The sequence below is a fragment of the Schistocerca cancellata genome, chromosome 3 (assembly GCF_023864275.1).
Source record: "Schistocerca cancellata isolate TAMUIC-IGC-003103 chromosome 3, iqSchCanc2.1, whole genome shotgun sequence".
NCBI classification, from domain to species: Eukaryota; Metazoa; Arthropoda; class Insecta; order Orthoptera; family Acrididae; genus Schistocerca; species Schistocerca cancellata.
This window is the reverse complement of record NC_064628.1, coordinates 392,222,822-392,242,544: the sequence shown is the minus strand read 5'-3', so window position 1 is coordinate 392,242,544 and position 19,723 is coordinate 392,222,822. Positions and strand designations below refer to the sequence as shown.

The 19,723-nt window shown below is 46.8% G+C and overlaps 1 protein-coding gene across 1 annotated transcript; it reads right to left on the bottom strand.

Annotated features, from left to right (window-relative positions):
• Positions 1-327: 327 nt before the first annotated feature.
• Positions 328-17,705, bottom strand: LOC126176725 (uncharacterized). The gene is made up of 2 exons (XM_049923895.1): positions 17,543-17,705; positions 328-2,291 (listed from the first exon to the last, which is right to left on the bottom strand). The coding sequence occupies exons 1-2, from the start codon at positions 17,702-17,704 to the stop codon at positions 1,293-1,295; spliced, it is 1,161 nt and encodes a 386-aa protein (XP_049779852.1). The 5' UTR covers position 17,705; the 3' UTR covers positions 328-1,292.
• Between the last annotated feature and the right edge of the window lie 2,018 nt (positions 17,706-19,723).

The window sequence follows — 19,723 nt, the reverse complement described above, 5'->3', positions numbered from 1 at the left end:
TCTACAGGAAACTATTGAAACGAATAAGCAGTGATATTCAGGAAATGGCATGACATTATAATAATATATTTCATTTGATTTATGCTTCATTTATGGATCAGAGGCTCGAAACTTTTTGAGTTGTAGATTCCTTTTAGCATGCGCATTCTTGTCTCACTCTGATTTACATTTGGTTAAATAACACACTAAATGTGTGTTGGAATAATAATATTTATTTCCATTTGCATTATTTTTGCAGTTTTTTACATGAAATATGGACATCAGCGGCGAGTGAATAAGAAACAGCAAAGGGAAAGGTCACTATTATTGATGTATCCAAGCTGATAATACAAGTCTCACATACATCCACAGTTTTAAATTCAGAAGGAATCCCATTTTATCAACTTACTAGAATATATTTCAGTTAGACACTTCTCTGGCTCATCTTAATACTAAAAAATAAAGTTTTTTTCGTAATAATAGATTCTTTTCTATGGGTGTTATCATCTTAGTGTTGTTGTGAAAGAAATTTACTTAAAAAATTTGTTGTACGTAGAGGTCTTCGCATATCTATGTGCTGTCTAAATGTTCATTCCTCGAGACATAATTACCACATTTGATGTGTTTTAGTTTACAAAAATTATTACCTTGTTATAATAACACGATTAATTTTTTTTCCAGCCAATGATTGCTTAACGACAAAACTTGTGGTGTGAGAGGACAGAAGCTTGAACAGAAGACATACATTGTTCTGTTCAAAAATTGGTCAATTGTTGAGCATAATATTGCAAATGCCTGAAAACTAGGGTGGCTAACAACCAAACACAAAAAATTATGTTAGTGATAACTTAAATATTGTAAGGTTGCACCAATAAATTTCTCTATACAATAATGATGTTGTAGATGTTATTACTGAGCAAAAAACATATTAAGCACCCTATTTGCTCAATATTTAATTTCGTGGTGTGGTGTGGGGGGAGTCATTTTCACAGAATTCTTTTTGTAACTCCCAGCATAAATAAAAACAAAAAAGTGAAAGGAAAAGTAATGCTTTATACTGTTTTTGTATCATATGCAGCATCACAGCTTGGAAGAACTATAGAATACTATTACATTAACACATATAATACAGGTCATATAACGTGATATTTCGCTCTTCTGACGATCAGTAAGGAGAAAGTCTTGCCGAAGGTCTTTGGCGCACTATGGTTGTGAAGTTTCCGGTACATAACGGCAAGTAACAATCGTCTGATTGTCGGCGTGGGTTGTGTACAGTTATGAGTAAATGGACAAAGTGGAAACTGACCTGTAAATTACACTGAATGAACTGGAGTCGCCTGTATGGTTTGTGACACAAGAAGAACTCTGGCAGTGGTCGTAGTTGTGGTAGTCATGGTCGAGGTCGACGTTGTGGAGTCCACTGGCGGCAGCGGATGCGCCGTCGTCGTGGTCGTCGTTGCTGCTGCGGATGTAGACTCTGGTGGTGGTATAGTGGGCGGATGCTCTGTTGTTGTTGTTGTTGTTGTTGTGGATGTAGACTCCGGCGGTAAGACTGTAGAAGGGTGCTGCGTTGTTGTGGTTGTCGTTGTCGATGTAGATTCTGGTGGTGGTGCAGTGGGCGGATGCTCTGTTGTTGTTGTTGTTGTTGTGGATGTAGACTCCGGCGGTAGGACTGTAGGTGGGTGCTGCGTTGTTGTGGTTGTCGTTGTCGATGTAGATTCTGGTGGTGGTGCAGTGGGCGGATGCTCTGTTGTTGTTGTGGATGTAGGCTCCGGCGGTAGGACTGTAGTTGGGTACGGCGTTGTTGTGGTTGTGGTTGTCGTTGTCGATGTAGATTCTGGTGGTGGTGCCGAAGATGGGTGTTGTGTTGTTGTTGTTGTTGTTGTTGCTGGTGTTGCCGTCGCCGTCGTCACTTTTGACGTAGACTCCGATGGAAGACCAGTTGTCGTTGGTATTAGTGTTGTGATGGTCGTATCTACCGTCCATGTTGTATCTTCCGCCGTTGTCGAATCCAGTATTGTTGTCTCATCAGTCGTCAGTCCCGTCGTACTTATTTCCGATGTATCTTCAGTAGCCGTTGTGTCAGATGTACCTATAGGCTCTTCTGTTGTTTCCGTAGGCGCTACCGTCTCCTGTGGTGTTGTGTCTATTGTAACTGTATTATCTTGCATCGGTTCTGTTGTGGCCATATATGTTCTCGACACATCTCCAGGAGTCGCCAACTTCTCTGCTGGTCTCTTATTTATATCTGCATGCTCTGCTGTTGCCGCCATCAACACCATCGTCTCGATCAGCTCGGAAGTACGTCGACTCTGCCAAGAGAAAGACACTTTTGAATCACCAGTTTATGCACAGCTGTCGTTTTCGAAACATGGGTGGACAAAGTTGTATAGCCCTGTCGGATGAAAGGCAGCTCAGCTCACTGAAAGAAGATATATGTTTCTGATGTGTTGGCACACAGTTCGTTATGCTGTTCTGTACAGACAAGCACTGTCAGAAACTACGATAGGGTCTAGCGTATCTCAAGGGCCACTGCTATACACGAGATGTGTAGAAATGTAAATGTAGCCTAATGAGTCTGTTCGCAGAGGATACAGTTGTGTACCGAGAAGTGACATCGTTAGAAACTTGTCACGGAATACCGACTTGCAGATGATCAGCTCCTATACTCCGTTCATCGTAAGAATAAACCTGATGTAAAAAAAAAAAAAAAAGCACAAACGCGATTATTGGTCATATTCCGTAGCACATGTACACTGGTTTTGTTACGCTCTTGGAAGCTACCGGGTGTTCAAAAAGTCAGTATAAATTTGAAAACTGAGTAAACCACGGAATTATGTAGATAGAGAGGTACAAATTGAAACATATGCATTAGAACTAAAAAAATACAAAAGTTAGAAAAATGTCCGACAGATGGCGCTTCATCTTATCAGAATAGCAATAATTAGAATAACAAAGTAATACAAAGCAAAGATGATGTTCTTTACAGCAAATGCTCAATATGTCCGCCATCATTCTTCAACAATAGCTGTAGTCGAGGAATAATGTTGTCATCAGCACTGTAAAGCATGTCCGGGGTTATAGTGAGGCATTGGAGTCGGATGTTGTCTTTCAGCATCCCTAGAGATGTCGGTCGATCACGATACACTTGCGACCTCAGGTAACGCCAAAGCCAATAATCGCACGGACTGAGGTCTGGGGACCTGGGAGGCCAAGCATGACGAAAGTGGCGGCTGAGCACACGATCATCACCAAACGACGTGACTGGACGCAATGTGGGAGATCACCGTCAGACATCAGGTCGACATCTCGTGGGGCCGTCTGAGAAAGGGCGTCATCGGAAGGCGTTCGTCGTCGTTTCCTGTGTTTGCGAGGCGACCGCTGTTTCCTGATGTGGCCTTCTGAATCAGAATGTGGTCGCGCGTCGTCTGACGCCGAACCCGTCTGGACAAAGGCAGACGTCGGCACGACACCGAGGTCGACGTCCATGGTTCCAACAGGAACATCGGTTTCGGTCTGCAAACCGGACGGTCCTGAAGCGAGCATTGGAGGTGACGCCGTGCTTGTGTCCTCGGCGCGTTGTGCTCCGGCGGGTGGCGTTGACGATGCTGCTGGCGCAATCGAGATTGGTACGACGGGGTCCTGTGCAACCTTGGCGTAGGTGATGTGTAAGGACGTGACCGTCGAAGCCTGGGTCTCTTCACGTAACGGCGTCTGTATTAAACGGCGGTGTAAGCATTCGGAACGTACATGTCCCTCCTGGCCACATCCTGCGCACGTTCGTGGCTGTCCATCATACATGACGATGGCCCTCACACCGCCAATCAGCAGGTACGATGGGACATGTTTCGTCAGCTCAATTTTTATTTGCCTGACGCCATTTAATACGGGGTAGGTCGTAAATGTTTGCCCCTTCTCCGCGACGTGACCCAAGACGGTGCCATATGGTTGGAAAGCGGCAATGACCACATCCTGAGGCACCTCGAACGGGAGTTCAAACACCCGCAATGTCCGGAGACCGAAACCAGCATGGGCGACTGTCACAGCACCCATATGTCCATCAGAGTGTTTAAATTTCAGTCCGGTGGCATGACGGTGAATTATGTCATTGCAAATTTCCTCCGTCGACATCTTGATGTAGACAACACTTCCAGTGATGGAAAAATGTATGCCGATTACGTCCTGGGGGTTCAAACGTAGATCCTCACGTATGAACTGTTCGACTTCGAAAGCTCTGGGTCGTGGATGTTCGGCCTGAAACGTTACTTTGATCGTTGCACGGCGGTACGAGTGCGCCATGGTGTACGTTAGTACTGGACTCGATAGACACAAACACCGCGACGCGGAAGTAAACACCGCCAAGAGCGGAGCGTCACACGGCGCGCGGAGCTGCTCCGCACGCTAGCACGGCTGCGAGCCGACTAGAACCGCTCGGCTGGGTAGGGACACTACGAATGTTGTGTGTGGACATATATGGTGAGAATGTGGGTCTCGCGGGACGCGTGCGCGAGATAGTCCCTGCAGTCGCACTATCCTCCCTACCCTCGGTGGCTCAGATGGACAGAGCGTATGCCATCTAAGCAGGAGTTCCCGGGTTCGAGTCCCGGTCGGGGCACACATTTTCACCTGTCTCCGTTGATATATATCAGCGCCCGTCAGCAGCCGAAGGAATTCATATAATTCTAATTTCCTTCATACTTGATGTCCTCACGGACGGCGACGTCTTCTTTCAGCAATATAAATGACCGGGTCGCGGGGCCAGAATCGTGCTACAGTGGTTTGAGGAGCATTATAGTCAACTCACGTTGATGTCTCGGCGACCACATCCGCCTGATGTAAATCCTATGGAACCCGTCTGGGTCGTTTTCGGGCGCCATCACAGCGTACGCAAATCAGCGGCCCGTTATTTACGCGAATCAAATGACGAGTGCGTAGACATCTATTGACACATATTTCCGCAAACCTACCAACAAACTGTCGGATCCCTGGTAAGCAGAATCAGTGATATATTTCTTTGCAAAGACGGACAAACAAGCAATTAAGCCGGTATTTATAATGTTTTGTCCTATCAGTGTAGACACTTTCGAAGTGTGTTCAAGACAAGAGATGTTGGACAGAGAGGTTAGCTTTACTTTGTCAGAGTAGACTCATAGTGTGCTAGTAGCAACAGTGTGGTAATGTACTTGGTATGAAATGGACTGAAGCTGGTCTGTCCTGCAGCGGAGGTAACATTATTTGGAGCAATTTTTGTAATATGACGTTTAAAGACAGATATGTAAACAAAAGGATTAAATATTGAATGAATGAGAAAATGTAAAATTTAAAGGTAACGTGGTTTGCCATAGTTGTAATTACTATAGTTCGCTCATTGTTATAACAGTGCTTATGGTTTAGATTTTCTGCAAAGTTTTTTGTAATGAAGTTGGTTTAGATTTTCTGTAAGGTTTTTTGTAATGAAGTTATATGGTTCCGTCTTCCACTGCAGTGATAAATGCTAAAGAGACATTTTACGAATTAGTCCGTGTATGCAAAGTGTGGAAAGCTGTATTGTTGGAATGACTTAACGAAGCTCAGTTGAAACTTAAAGCGCCGATTTAGTTCTTTCTTTGTCGCCGAGGTTGGTACCCGATTTTTCACTTGCTGTCATAGTTTTGATTGCACACTCGCATTGCACATCGCGAGTGGTGTGCTGAGTAACATTTTTGAGTATTGACGAAATCTCGACTCGCATTGCACAACGCCAGTACGGTGAGTGAAACTTAATTCTAACAGTCAGGCCACTATTTTATATACATAAAAAAAATTTAAAAAAAACAAGATCGTAGAGCAGACGAGCGATCCATTGCGCAAAGAGAAGCCATAAATTTGATTATCATTGTAGTTCATATTGTCAGTCCGCCACGATAGCTGAGTGGTCAGCGAGGCGGTCTATCACGCCAAGGGGCACGGGTTCGATTCCCGGCTGGATCGGAGATTTTCTCCGCTCAGGGACTGGGTGTTGTGTTTTCCTCATTTCTATTTCATCATCGTCAGTGGAAAGTAACGGGAATTCACCACTGGAATCACTTCCCTAGATGCTCATGCGGTGGACCTCTCGGACGAGGCTTCCCCCATGACAAGACCTGCCGTAAGGCAGAACGCAACGTAAGTTTTCGTAATGTCAGAGTGCATTTACGAGAATAATATCAGTAAAAGTTGCAAGGTCGAGTGAAATGTTTTATGAAAGTGCTACACTGCGATTTCACACAGATTTATCAGATAAAGTCAAACGCGTTTTATTCAGTGATCATTTGTTGTGTAATTAAGAAAGTAGTCCTGGTACTGTTTTCTAAATTAACAAAGATTCGCAACTTTCAGAGTCAACATTTAACCCAAAGTCATTTTGTCACAGAGGCAGATAGCGTACGTAAATTTGATTCAGAACGGATTTCTTTCTCGCAGTCGTATTATCTGATCGACTGGTTACTCTGGATTTCCAATCGCATAGCATGAGCTTCACGTATTTCCTTCTCAAATAAGCTTCAGATATTTCCAGTCAACATTTCTCAGTTACTCGCTTTGCATGTTTTACCGTCTGGTTTCACAATTATGAGAGTATTAATACATTTGAAAGAATACTTTCAAAAGGTATATGAACAGGAAAAATGATGCCATTGCACCATATGCGACTCCAGACACTGAATTGTGGTTTGCCGATAGCAGTTGCAGGTGTGGTTGTATAACTGTACAGGCGGACCTGGAGAAGTCCCAGGAGCTTGTACAGCTTGCGTAGGATACGGTGGATGATGCGCAGTCGCCAGTTTTCGTCCAAATTGCTGGGCGAGTTTATTCGTTTCTGTGGTCGGGGAGGCCGATAAGTGTTTTCCAGAATCAAGGCGCGCACCCCTCAAACGATTTTACAGAAACTATTCGGTAAAGAAATTTCATTTTTGCTTTACTTGCTGCTTTATACACTCCTGGAAATTGAAATAAGAACACCGTGAATTCATTGTCCCAGGAAGGGGAAACTTGATTGACACATTCCTGGGGTCAGATACATCACATGATCACACTGACGGAACCACAGGCACATAGACACAGGCAACAGAGCATGCACAATGTCGGCACTAGTACAGTGTATATCCACCTTTCGCAGCAATGCAGGCTGCTGTTCTCCCATGGAGACGATCGTAGAGATGCTGGATGTAGTCCTGTGGAACGGCTTGCCATGCCATTTCCACCTGGCGCGTCAGTTGGACCAGCGTTCGTGCTGGACGTGCAGACCGCGTGAGACGACGCTTCATCCAGTCCCAAACATGCTCAATGGGGGACAGATCCGGAGATCTTGCTGGCCAGGGTAGTTGACTTACAACTTCTAGGGCACGTTGGGTGGCACGGGATACATGCTGACGTGCATTGTCCTGTTGGAACAGCAAGTTCCCTTGCCGGTCTAGGAATGGTAGAACGATGGGTTCGATGACGGTTTGGATGTACCGTGCACTATTCAGTGTCCCCTCGACGATCACCAGTGGTGTACGGCCAGTGTAGGAGATCGCTCCCCACACCATGATGCCGGATGTTGGCCCTGTGTGCCTCGGTCGTATGCAGTCCTGATTGTGGCGCTCACCTGCACGGCGCCAAACACGCATACGACCATCATTGGCACCAAGGCAGAAGCGACTCTCATCGCTGAAGACGACACGTCTCCATTCGTCCCTCCATTCACGCCTGTCGCGACACCACTGGAGGCGGGCTGCACGATGTTGGGGCGTGAGCGGAAGACGGCCTAACGGTGTGCGGGACCGTAGCCCAGCTTCATGGAGACGGTTGCGAATGGTCCTCGCCGATACCCCAGGAGCAACAGTGTCCCTAATTTGCTGGGAAGTGGCGGTGCGGTCCCTTACGGCACTGCGTAGGATCCTACGGTCTTGGCGTGCATCCGTGCGTCGCTGCGGTCCGGTCCTAGGTCGACGGGCACGTGCACCTTCCGCCGACCACTGGCGACAACATCGATGTACTGTGGAGACCTCACGCCCCACGTGTTGAGCAATTCGGCGGTACGTCCACCCGGCCTCCCGGATGCCGACTATACGCCCTCGCTCAAAGTCCGTCAACTGCACATACGGTTCACGTCCACGCTGTCGCGGCATGCTACCAGTGTTAAAGACTACGATGGAGCTCCGTATGCCACGGCAAACTGGCTGACACTGACGGCGGCGGTGCACAAATGCTGCGCAGCTAGCGCCATTCGACGGCCAACACCGCGGTTCTTGGTGTGTCCGCTGTGCCGTGCGTGTGATCATTGCTTGTACAGCCCTCTCGCAGTGTCCGGAGCAAGTATGGTGGGTCTGACACACCGGTGTCAATGTGTTCTATTTTCCATTTCCAGGAGTGTATGTCGGGCTAATGATGATGTGCCCATCATTTCATTAATGGTCATAGTCATTGTGGTATTTACGTGTAAGTTGGACACTTTGCGAAATTCGGGAAAATATACAATGAAAAATAGATGTCGCTATGACTTTGTGTTTGGTGCATATAACGTAGTACACTATTGGCCATTAAAATAGCTACACCAGGAAGAAATGCAGATGATAAACGGTTATTCATTGCACAAATATATTATACTAGAACTGACATGTGATTACATTTTCGCGCAATTTGGGTGTATAGATCCTGAGAAATCAGTACCCGGAACAACCACTTCTGGCCGTAATAACGGCTTTCATACGCCTGGGTATTGAGTCAGAGCTTGGATGGCGTGTACAGGTACAGCTGCCCATGCAGCTTCAACACGATACCACAGTTCATCAAGAGTAGTGACTGACGTATTGTGACGAGTCAGTTGCTCAACCACCATTGACCAGACGTTTTCAGTTGGTGAGAGATCTGGAGAATGTGCTGGCCAGGGCAGCAGTCGAACATTTTCTGTATCCAGAAAGGCCCGCACAGGATCTGCAACATGCGGTCGTGCATTGTCTGCCGAAATATAGGGTTTTGCAGGGATCGAATGAAGGGTAGACCCACGGGTCGTAACACATCTGAAATGTAACGTCCACTGTTCAAAGTGCCGTCAATGCGAACAAGAGGTAACCGAGACGTGTAACCAATGGCTCCCCATACCACCACACCGGGTGATACGCCAGTATGGCGATGACGAATACACGCTTCCAATGTGCGTTCACCGCGATGTCGCCAGACACGGATGCGACCATCATGATGCTGTAAATATAACCTGGACTCATGCGAAAAAATGACATTTTGCCATTCGTGCACCCAGGTTCGTCGTTGAGTACACCATCGCAGGCGCTCCTGTCTGTGATGCAGCGTAAAGTGTAACCGCAGCCACGGTCTCCGAGCTGCTGCAAACGTCGTCGAACTGTTCGTGCATATGGTTGTTGTCTTGCAAACGTACCCATCTGTTGACTCAGGGATCGAGACGTGGCTGCACGATCCGTTACAGCCATGCGGATAAGATGCCTGTCATCTCGACTGCTAGTGATACGAGGCCGTTGGGATCCAGCATGCGTTCCGTGTTACCCTCCTGATCCCACCGATTCCATATTCTGCTAACAGTCATTGGATCTCGACCAACGCGAGCAGCAATGCCGCGATACGATAAACCGCAATCGCGATATGCTACAGTCCGACCTTTATCAACTTCGGAATCGTAATGGTACGCATTTCTCCTCTTTACACGAGGCATCACAACAACGTTTCCTCAGGCAACGCCGGTCAATTGCTGTTTGTGTATGAGAAATCGGTTGGAAACTTTCCTCATGTCAGCACGTTGTAGGTGTCGGCACCGACGCCAACCTTGTGTGAATGCTCTGAAAAGCTAATGATTTGCGTATCACAGCATCTTCTTCCTGTTGGTTAAATTTCGCGTCTGTAGCCCGTCATCTTCGTGGCGTAGCAATTTTAATGACCAGTAGTGTATGTTGTTGTGTATGAAATTTAGCTAACATATTGAATTTTTCTTTAGACATGGGTAGATGTATCTATCTGTCACCAATCTCGAGAAAATTGATCTGATGTAGCACACTCATTTGCGATCGCGCCGCGCCAGCGATAAAGCCGGAGTGAAAATCCACAACATTCCTCATATTTCATAAATGGTTTCAGATATCGAAATGAGATTTTGGCAAATGATAGCATGCAAAGAGGAGAGTATTTACCATATCGTTATTATCTAAAACTTCTTTATTCTAATAATTACGGATTTTTTCGGTGAAAGAATGTTATTTCTAAGGGCTATCGATAGCTGTGAAACGAGAAATGCTATGGATTTTGGAACGACATATGTGAAGACGTTACTCGTTTTTTGTACCTAGGATGTGCCTTTAATTACCTACTGGCTTTACTTTTCCTCAGTTCCTCACTTAATAAACTTAACAAATCACCGTTTCAAAATTGCCCCGCAATTGTGTCTGCACCTGTTAGTCAGAGGAGACAGTGTAAACTCCACTGAGTTTCGGCATAAGAAGCAAATTTTGACATGGCAACCGGAGAAACGTGTAGGTTTTACTCAAAATTCGTCACTCACGACCCTGCCTTAAAGTTACAATAGGTTAACAAGGAGGTGAAAATAAATCGCTGCATTTTCGGCGGAATTCTTTTTAGATACTAACGAAAGCGGGGGTAAGAAGTAGATCTTTTTGAATGGCCACCACGCAGGTGTTGGCGTGGAGGGCCCCACGTAATATTTACGTCTCGAACTACCAAAATTGGCGACTTAGCAATGAGACAGCTGATGTTTGTCTTTTTTTCGCTCATTTGATATTTACCGCTGAGATTTCGCCATTTGTGCTAAGTCTAGTTTCCTTTAGAGCGCGGCGGATTGGCACATGGCAGCTGCAGCTGCTAGTGCATCAAGGTGGCTGCAGAAGCGTCAAGGTGACACACGGGATTGGTGTTCCCGTCAGAAGCAGCAGCCGCCAGCGGAGATCAGTGGCAGAACCGAGCTATCAGGAGGGACCAACGCAAAGCGCTTGGCAACTGGCACTTCGGACAGGGTAAATACGCCATTAGGGCTCGGAATGGTGAATTGGTGCCATAGTTCTAAATGAATCCATGCTGTCCAGAGATTGTATGTTAATGACTGTACTAAGTATGTTAGAACATGTGATTAACTGTACCGCCGGCCGCGGTGGTCTAGCGGTTCTAGGCGCTCAGTCCGGAACCGCGCGACTGCTACGGTCGCAGGTTCGAATCCTGCCTCGGGCATGGATGTGTGTGATGTCCTTAGGTTAGTTAGGTTTAAGTAGTTCTAAGTTCTAGGGGACTGATGAGCACAGATGTTAAGTCCCATGGTTAGGTTAGGTTAGGTTAGTGTTGTTTAACGTCCCGTCGACAACGAGGTCATTAGAGACGGAGCGCTAGCTCGGGTTAGAGAAGGATTGGGAAGGAAATCGGCCGTGCCCTTTCAAAGGAACCATCCCGGCATTTGCCTGAAACGATTTAGGGAAATCACTAAGTCCCATGGTGCTCAGAGCCATTTGAACCATTAACTGTACCGTGAAACTACACTACTGGCCATTAAAATGCCAGACTCAGATTCATAAGAGGAACCTTAAAGAAATGTAACTCGTGCACGAAGGAAGTGGCTTATAAAGTGATTCGTCGAACGACTGTTGAGTATTGCTCATCAATATAGGATCCTTACCAGGTAGGACTGATAGAAGAGATAGAGAAGGTCCAACGAAAAGCGACGCGTTTCATCACAGTGAAACGTACCAATATATGATCATTAGGATGATTATGGATCAAGTGTTGACTTCAGGCCTCAGACTGTCACATTTACGGCTTATGCAAATTTTGCAACAACCTTACTTCAGTTATCTGGCCATTTAGAATTTAATTTACCATACTGATTCATATTCTGTCGTTAATTTCTTGCCAACTTCAGCAAGCAAACATATATCTCTGCGCTGGTTCGACTTTTACCAATCGATATTTGAAAATAAAACATCAACAATTCTCATTTTGTAATTGCAGGATAGTTTTTGTAAGGATTGAAATTTGCATTTCGTTTATATTTGTTTCATAAACTCACAGATACGTTAGGAACATTTTCCAACTCATATTCTTCATGATGTAGGCAACTTTATCGAAAAACATTTTTAGCGATAATAAATGTAAATGTCGTGTGACTAGGGCCTCCCGTCGGGTAGACCGTTGGCCGGCTTCAAGTCTTTCGATTTGACGCCACTTCGGCGACTTGCGCGTCGATGTGGATGAAATGATGACGATTAGGACAACACAACACCCAGTCCCTGAGCGGAGAAAATCTCCGACCCAGTAGGGAATCTAACCCGGGCCCTTAGGACTGACATTCTGCCGCGCTGACCCATTTTTTTTATCTTTATTTCGTTCGGTGTTGTTCGTGGTGTTTGGTCTGGGCGGACGTCACGTGACATCCGTTCAAGTTAACGGCCACCACTCAGCTCCCGGGGGCGGGCAGCGAACATATTTTACGAATTTCAGTATTAACAGCTGAAAGCCGAGTAAAAACTTCATGGACTGGTAACCAGTCCGTTTAATCCCTCTACTCCGAAAACCAACGAACCAAAGCTTCATGTTTGCTATGTGAGAGGAAACGAAATAATTCATAACTGAATGGCGACAGTCTGCGTACACTAGGAAGATTTTGATTGTAATCCATAAACTATCCGTTTCTAGTAATGGATGACGTAGGCAGTAATTGCTACAAATATACATAAGCAGTGGCGAATCAGCGGTGGAGGTGTCAGTTTTTCGATACTTTTTGTGAGTCAGTTTTGTTACGGTATTACGAAAGGAAGATGTGATTTTTGAAAGAGGCACCGTATTAGCCGGAATTTCTTGAAATTTCTCTTAGCACTACCAAATCAGTAGCTACAGTGTCAAGAGCTCAGCAAGTTGCAGCAAATTTTGGATGGAGCAGATAACTCGCAAATTTTTTCACAGCTACTGCAGCATCGGAGATCGCCGAGAAATGAAGATAAGTGTTTGCTGATTGTTATTCCCTCGAATATTTCAACGGGGCCGTTGCAGAGGTGCTCAGCAAACTCCGTTGGCAGAAGCTACAAGAGAGGCGTTGGGCATCACTGGGATGTTTACCACTGAACTTTCGAGAGAGCTCTTTCCGGAAAGAGTCGGGCAACATATTACTTTCTCCCAGATACTTCTCGCGTAATGACGTCGACGAGAAATTAGACACAATGTAGAGGCTTACTGACAGTCATTCTTCCCACTCGCCATTAGGGAGAGGAACAGTGAAAGGGGGGGGGGGGGCAAATCACTTAGTGGTACCAGGATTACCCTCTGCCAAACACCATTATGTTGCTTGCGAGGTATGATGTACACTCCTGGAAATTGAAATAAGAACACCGTGAATTCATTGTCCCAGGAAGGGGAAACTTTATTGACACATTCCTGGGGTCAGATACATCACATGATCACACTGACAGAACCACAGGCACATAGACACAGGCAACAGAGCATGCACAATGTCGGCACTAGTACAGTGTATATCCACCTTTCGCAGCAATGCAGGCTGCTATTCTCCCGTGGAGACGATCGTAGAGATGCTGGATGTAGTCCTGTGGAACGGCTTGCCATGCCATTTCCACCTGGCGCCTCAGTTGGACCAGCGTTCGTGCTGGACGTGCAGACCGCGTGAGACGACGCTTCATCCAGTCCCAAACATGCTCAATGGGGGACAGATCCGGAGATCTTGCTGGCCAGGGTAGTTGACTTACACCTTCTAGAGCACGTTGGGTGGCACGGGATACATGCGGACGTGCATTGTCCTGTTGGAACAGCAAGTTCCCTTGCCGGTCTAGGAATGGTAGAACGATGGGTTCGATGACGGTTTGGATGTACCGTGCACTATTCAGTGTCCCCTCGCCGATCACCAGTGGTGTACGGCCAGTGTAGGAGATCGCTCCCCACACCATGATGCCGGGTGTTGGCCCTGTGTGCCTCGGTCGTATGCAGTCCTGATTGTGGCGCTCACCTGCACGGCGCCAAACACGCATACGACCATCATTGGCACCAAGGCAGAAGCGATTCTCATCGCTGAAGACGACACGTCTCCATTCGTCCCTCCATTCACGCCTGTCGCGACACCATTGGAGGCGGGCTGCACGATGTTGGGGCGTGAGCGGAAGACGGCCTAACGGTGTGCGGGACCGTAGCCCAGCTTCATGGAGACGGTTGCGAATGGTCCTCGCCGATACCCCAGGAGCAACAGTGTCCCTAATTTGCTGGGAAGTGGCGGTGCGGTCCCCTACGGCACTGCGTAGGATCCTACGGTCTTGGCGTGCATCCGTGCGTCGCTGCGGTCCGGTCCCAGGTCGACGGGCACGTGCACCTTCCGCCGACCACTGGCGACAACATCGATGTACTGTGGAGACCTCACGCCCCACGTGTTGAGCAATTCGGCGGTACGTCCACCCGGCTTCCCGCATGCCCACTATACGCCCTCGCTCAAAGTCCGTCAACTGCACATACGGTTCACGTCCACGCTGTCGCGGCATGCTACCAGTGTTAAAGACTGCGATGGAGCTCCGTATGCCACGGCAAACTGGCTGACACTGACGGCGGCGGTGCACAAATGCTGCGCAGCTAGCGCCATTCGACGGCCAACACCGCGGTTCCTGGTGTGTCCGCTGTGCCGTGCGTGTGATCATTGCTTGTACAGCCCTCTCGCAGTGTCCGGAGCAAGTATGGTGGGTCTGACACACCGGTGTCAATGTGTTCTTTTTTCCATTTCCAGGAGTGTAGATGTAGATGCCGTTATCCAGGCAAAAAGCTGGTCGAAATATTAAACGCGTCACTGCCGCGATGCGGTGCAGGCAATATTATACTACGAAGGAATAGAGGATATCGACTTAGGACTCCATGAGACCTGTGGTGGTAACCGAAGGCACCGTGAGGCTGTACACTGCATAACATTATTGTGGTCCACTGACATCCGCTAATGCTTGACGTCTTCCAGATGGCAATGGCATCTTCCAGCAAGATAACCATCCGTGCTAGGAGGCCAGAATCATGCTACACTAATTTGAAGAGAATGATAGTGAACCCATGTGCCGTCCGCGGTGACCAAGTGGTTCTAGGCGCTTCAGTCCGGAACCGCGCGATTGCTACGGTCGCAGGTTCGAATCTTGCCTCGGGCACGAATATGTGTGATGTCCTTAGGTTAGTTAGATTTATGTAGTTCTAAGTTCTAGGGGACTGACGACCACAGATGATAAGTCCCATAGCGCTCAGAGCCATTTGAACCAAGTGAACCCATGTCTATGACTTGGACGCCAAATTCGCCTTAATTGAACCCGATGGAACACATCAGGAACGTTAACGGACACGGGCTCTTCGCCCGCAAACCACCAGCTCGTAATTTACGGGAATTGCGTAACCTGGTGTGCAAGATGTATGAGACAGGTGAAATCCCTTCAGACGTCAAGAAGAACGTAATAATTCAAATTCCAAAGAAACCAGGTGGTGACAAGTGTGGATATTACCGAACTGTGAGTTTAATAAGCAACAGTTGCAAAACGCTGGCACCAATTCATTGAAGAGCAATGGAGAAACTGGTGGAAGCCGACCTTAGGGAAGATCAATTTGGACTGCGGACAAATTTAGGAACACGAGAAGCGATACCGACCCTACGACTGATCTTAGAAGATTGGTTAAAGAAAAGAAAAGCTACGGTTATAGCATTTGTAGTCTTAGAGAAAGCTTTTGACATTGTCGACTGGAATACTGTCTCTCAAATTCTGAAGGTGGCAGGGGTAAAATAGAGGCAGCAAAATGCTATTTACAATTTGTACAGAAACCACATGGCAGTTATAAGAGTCGAGGGGCATGAAAGGGAAGCAGTGGTTGGGAAGGGAATGAGACAGGGTTGCAGCCTATTCCCGATATTGTTCAGTCTGTATATTGAGCAAGCAGTAAAGGAAAGAAAAGAAAGAATTGGAGTAGGAATTAAAATCCATGGGGAAGAAATAAAAACCTTGAGGTACCCAAGCACGACTCCAGCCCCCCAGGCTGTGGCTAAGCCATGTCTCCACAGTATCCTTTCTTTCAGGAGTGCTAGTTGTGCAAGCTTCGCAGAAGAGCTTCTGTAAAGTGTGGAAAGTAGGAGACGAGGTACTGGCAGAAGTACAGTTGTGAGGACGGAGCCTGAGTCGTGTGTGGGTGGCTCAGATGGTAGAGCACTTGCCCGCTAAAGGCAAAGGTCCCGAGTTCGAGTCTCGGTCCGGCACACAGTTTTAATCTGCTAGGAAGTTTCATATTAGCGCACACTCCGCTGCAGAGTGAAAATCTCATTCTAAAAACCTTGAGGTTTGCCGATGGCGCTGGAATTCTGTCAGAGACAGTAAAGGACTTGAAAGAGCAGTGGGAGGGAATGGAGAGTGTCTTGAAAGGAGGATATAAGATGAGCATCAACAAAAGCAAAACAAGGATAGTGCAGTGTAGTCGAATTAAATCAGGTGATGCTGAGGGAACTAGATTAGGAAATGAGACACTTAAAGTAGTAGATGAGTTTTGCTATTTGGGGAGCAAAATAACTGATGATGGTCGAAGTAAAGAGGATATAAAATGTAGACTAGCAATGCCAATAAAAGCGTTTCTGACGATTTAATAGATATGAAATCTTTTCTGAAAGTGTTTCTATGGAATGTAGCTATGTATAGAAGTAAAACGTGGACGATAAAATGGTTCAAATGGCTCTAAGCACTATGGGACTTAACTTCTGAGGTCATCAGTCCCCCAGAACTTAGAACTACTTAAACCTAACCAACCTAAGGACAACACACACATCCATGCCCGAGGCAGGATTCGAACCTGCGACCGTAGCGGTCGCACGGTTCCAGACTGCAGCGCCTAGAACCGCTCGGCCACTGCGGCCGGCCAAACGTGGACGATAAACAGTTCAGACGTGAAGAGAATAAAAGCTTTTGAAATGTGGTGCTATAGAAGAATGTTGAAGATTGGATGGGTAGATCACGTTAGCTAATGATGAGGCACTGAACAGAACTGGAGAGAAAAGAAATTTGTGACGCAACTTGACTAGAAGAAGGGGTCAGTTGATAGGCTAGATTCTGAGATATCCTGGGATCACCAATTTAGTAGTGGAGGGGGGCGCGGTGGATAGAAATGAGTGTAGAGGGAGACCAGGAGATGACTACACTAAGCAGATTCAGAAGGATGTAAGTTGCAATAGTTATTCGGAGATGAAGAGGCTTGCATAGCATAGAGTAGCATGGAGAGCTGCATCAAACCAGCCTTCAGGCTGAAGACCAGAACAACAAACAACACACACAGACATCTGGTGCCACATACCTCTGGAACACTACATAGGATTTGTCGAAACCACGCCACGAGGAATCGCCGCTGTATTGCGTCCAAGTGGTGGACCAATACGTTATTAAGCAGCTGATCGTAATGTTTTGACTCATGATTGTGTAATCAGATAGAATAACACATCGGAAGTGCACAACAACATCAGAATCCCTGAAATTTTTGTAGCGCCTGTAACTTTTCTACGGAGACTTCGGCACTTGTCTGTCGCTAGTTTGCACTCGCACCTCACCTTAGGCAGATGTGGACTGTTGTAGGCCTGCTGGTGATGTCTCCCATGAGGTGCCGGCGGCAGCAGCTGGTGAGTGTCGGACGCTGGAGGTCTGGCGGGCAGGGCCACCGCGTCCATCGCGCCGCCAACAAGCAGCAGCAGGAGTGCCAACAGCCCCCTCATGTCGGCGTCTGGAACAAAGTTCCGACGGGTCAGCCAGTTCACCGGGACAGCAGGTTCTGGACGCGAGACCTGCGCCCCACTTCAGCTCAGCACTCGGAAAACCTGCAACATTTTATACACAGGACGCCTCTGTTGCCCCTAAGCTTGGATTTTATGCTACCCGCAATGCATTCAAAAACCACTGCGAGATTTTAGCACATTCACTACACATGAACTGTTAGTTGTATAGAAAAAAATGAACATTTTCTCTTTCACTACACATGAACTGTTAGCTGTATAGAAAAAAATGAACAGGACCTTTAAGTAAAAAATTGAATGTAGCTAAGTTTTATACACTACTGGCCATTAAAATTGCTACACCACGAAGATGACGTGCTACAGACGCTTAATTTAATCGACAGGAAGAAGATGCTGTGATATGCAAATCATTAGCTTTTCAGAGCATTCACACAAGGTTCGCGCCGGTGGCGACACCTACAACGTGCTAACATGAGGAAAGTTTCCAACCGATTTCTCATACACAAACAGTAGTTGACCGGCGTTGCCAGGTGAAACGTTGTTGTGATGCCTCGTGTAAGGAGGAGAAATGCGTACTATCACGTTTCCGACTTTGATAAAGGCTGATTGTAGGCTATCGCGATTGCGGTTTATCGTATCGTGACATTGCTGCTCGCGTTGGTCGAGATCCAATGACAGTTAGCATAATGTGGAATTGTTGGGTTCAGGAGGGTAATACGGAACGCCGTGCTGGGTCCCAACGACCTCGTATCACTAGCAGTCGAGATGAGAGGCATCTTATCCGCATGGCTGTAAAGGACCGTGCAGCCACGTCTCAATCCTTGAACCAACAGATGAGGACGTTTGCAAGACAACCACCATCTGCACGAACAGTTAGACGACGTTTGCAGCAGCATGGACTATCAGCTCGAAGACCATGGCTGCGGTTACCCTTGGCGCTGCATCACAGACAGGAGTGCCTCGTATGGTGTTCTCAATGACGAACCTGGGTGCACGAATGGCAACACGTCATTTTTTCGGATGAATCCGGGTTCTGTTTACAGCATCATGATGGTCGCGTCCGTGTTTGGCGACATCGCGGTGAACGCACGTTGGAAGCGTGTATTCGTCATCGCCATACTGGCATATGACCCGGCATGATGGTATGGGGTCCCATTGGTTACACGTCTCGGTCACCTCTTGTTCGCATTGACGGCACTTTGAACAGTGGACGTTACGTTTCAGATGTGTTACGACCCGTGGCTCTACCCTTCATTCGATCCCTGCGAAACCCTACATTTCAGCAGGATAATGCACGACCGCATGTTGCAGGTCCTGCACGGGCCTCTCTGGATACAGAAAATGTTCGACTGCTGCCCTGGCCAGCACATTCTCCAGATCTCTAACCAATTGAAAACGTCTGGTCAATGGTGGCCGAGCAACTGGCTCGTCACAATACGCCAGTCACTACTCTCGATGAACTGTAGTATCGTGTTGAAGCTGCATGGGCAGCTGTACCTGTACATGCCTTCCAAGCTCTGTTTGACTCAATGCCCAGGCGTATCAAGGCCGTTATTACGGCCAGAGATGGTTGTTCTGGGTACTGATTTCTCATGATCTATGCACCCAAATTGCGTGAAAATGTAATCACATGTCAGTTGTAGTATAATATATTTTCCAATGAATAGCCGTTTATCATCTGCATTTCTTCTTGGTGTAGCAATTTTAATGGCCAGTAGTGTGTTAATTTTAATACTTTCTTAGTAGTTTCTATAACGCATCTTTACAGTTTTACAGAAAAGTCCTCTTAGAAGCAATTTGGTTTTCAAGTGAAAAACTTCCATCTATTTCGATGTTGTCACCTATCACTGCATGTATGACGTGGATACTTTTGTATCCTTACTTTTTCTACTGCGCGTGTGTATCAGTTGCCTAACATATCATAGACTTCGTCTCTGAATTCCGATTTTTCTCCTTTCACTGCTTATTGCAAGAACTATTTGACTATTTCTGGAAGCCTCA

Coding starts and splice junctions, on each gene's coding strand:
- LOC126176725 (XM_049923895.1), bottom strand. CDS start 17,704: ATGAGGGGGCTGTTGGCACTCCTGCTGCTGCTTGTTGGCGGCGCGATG. Junction 2,292..17,542: donor ACAGTCCACATCTGCCTAAG/GTGAGGTGCGAG, acceptor TTCTCTTGGCAG/AGTCGACGTACTTCCGAGCT.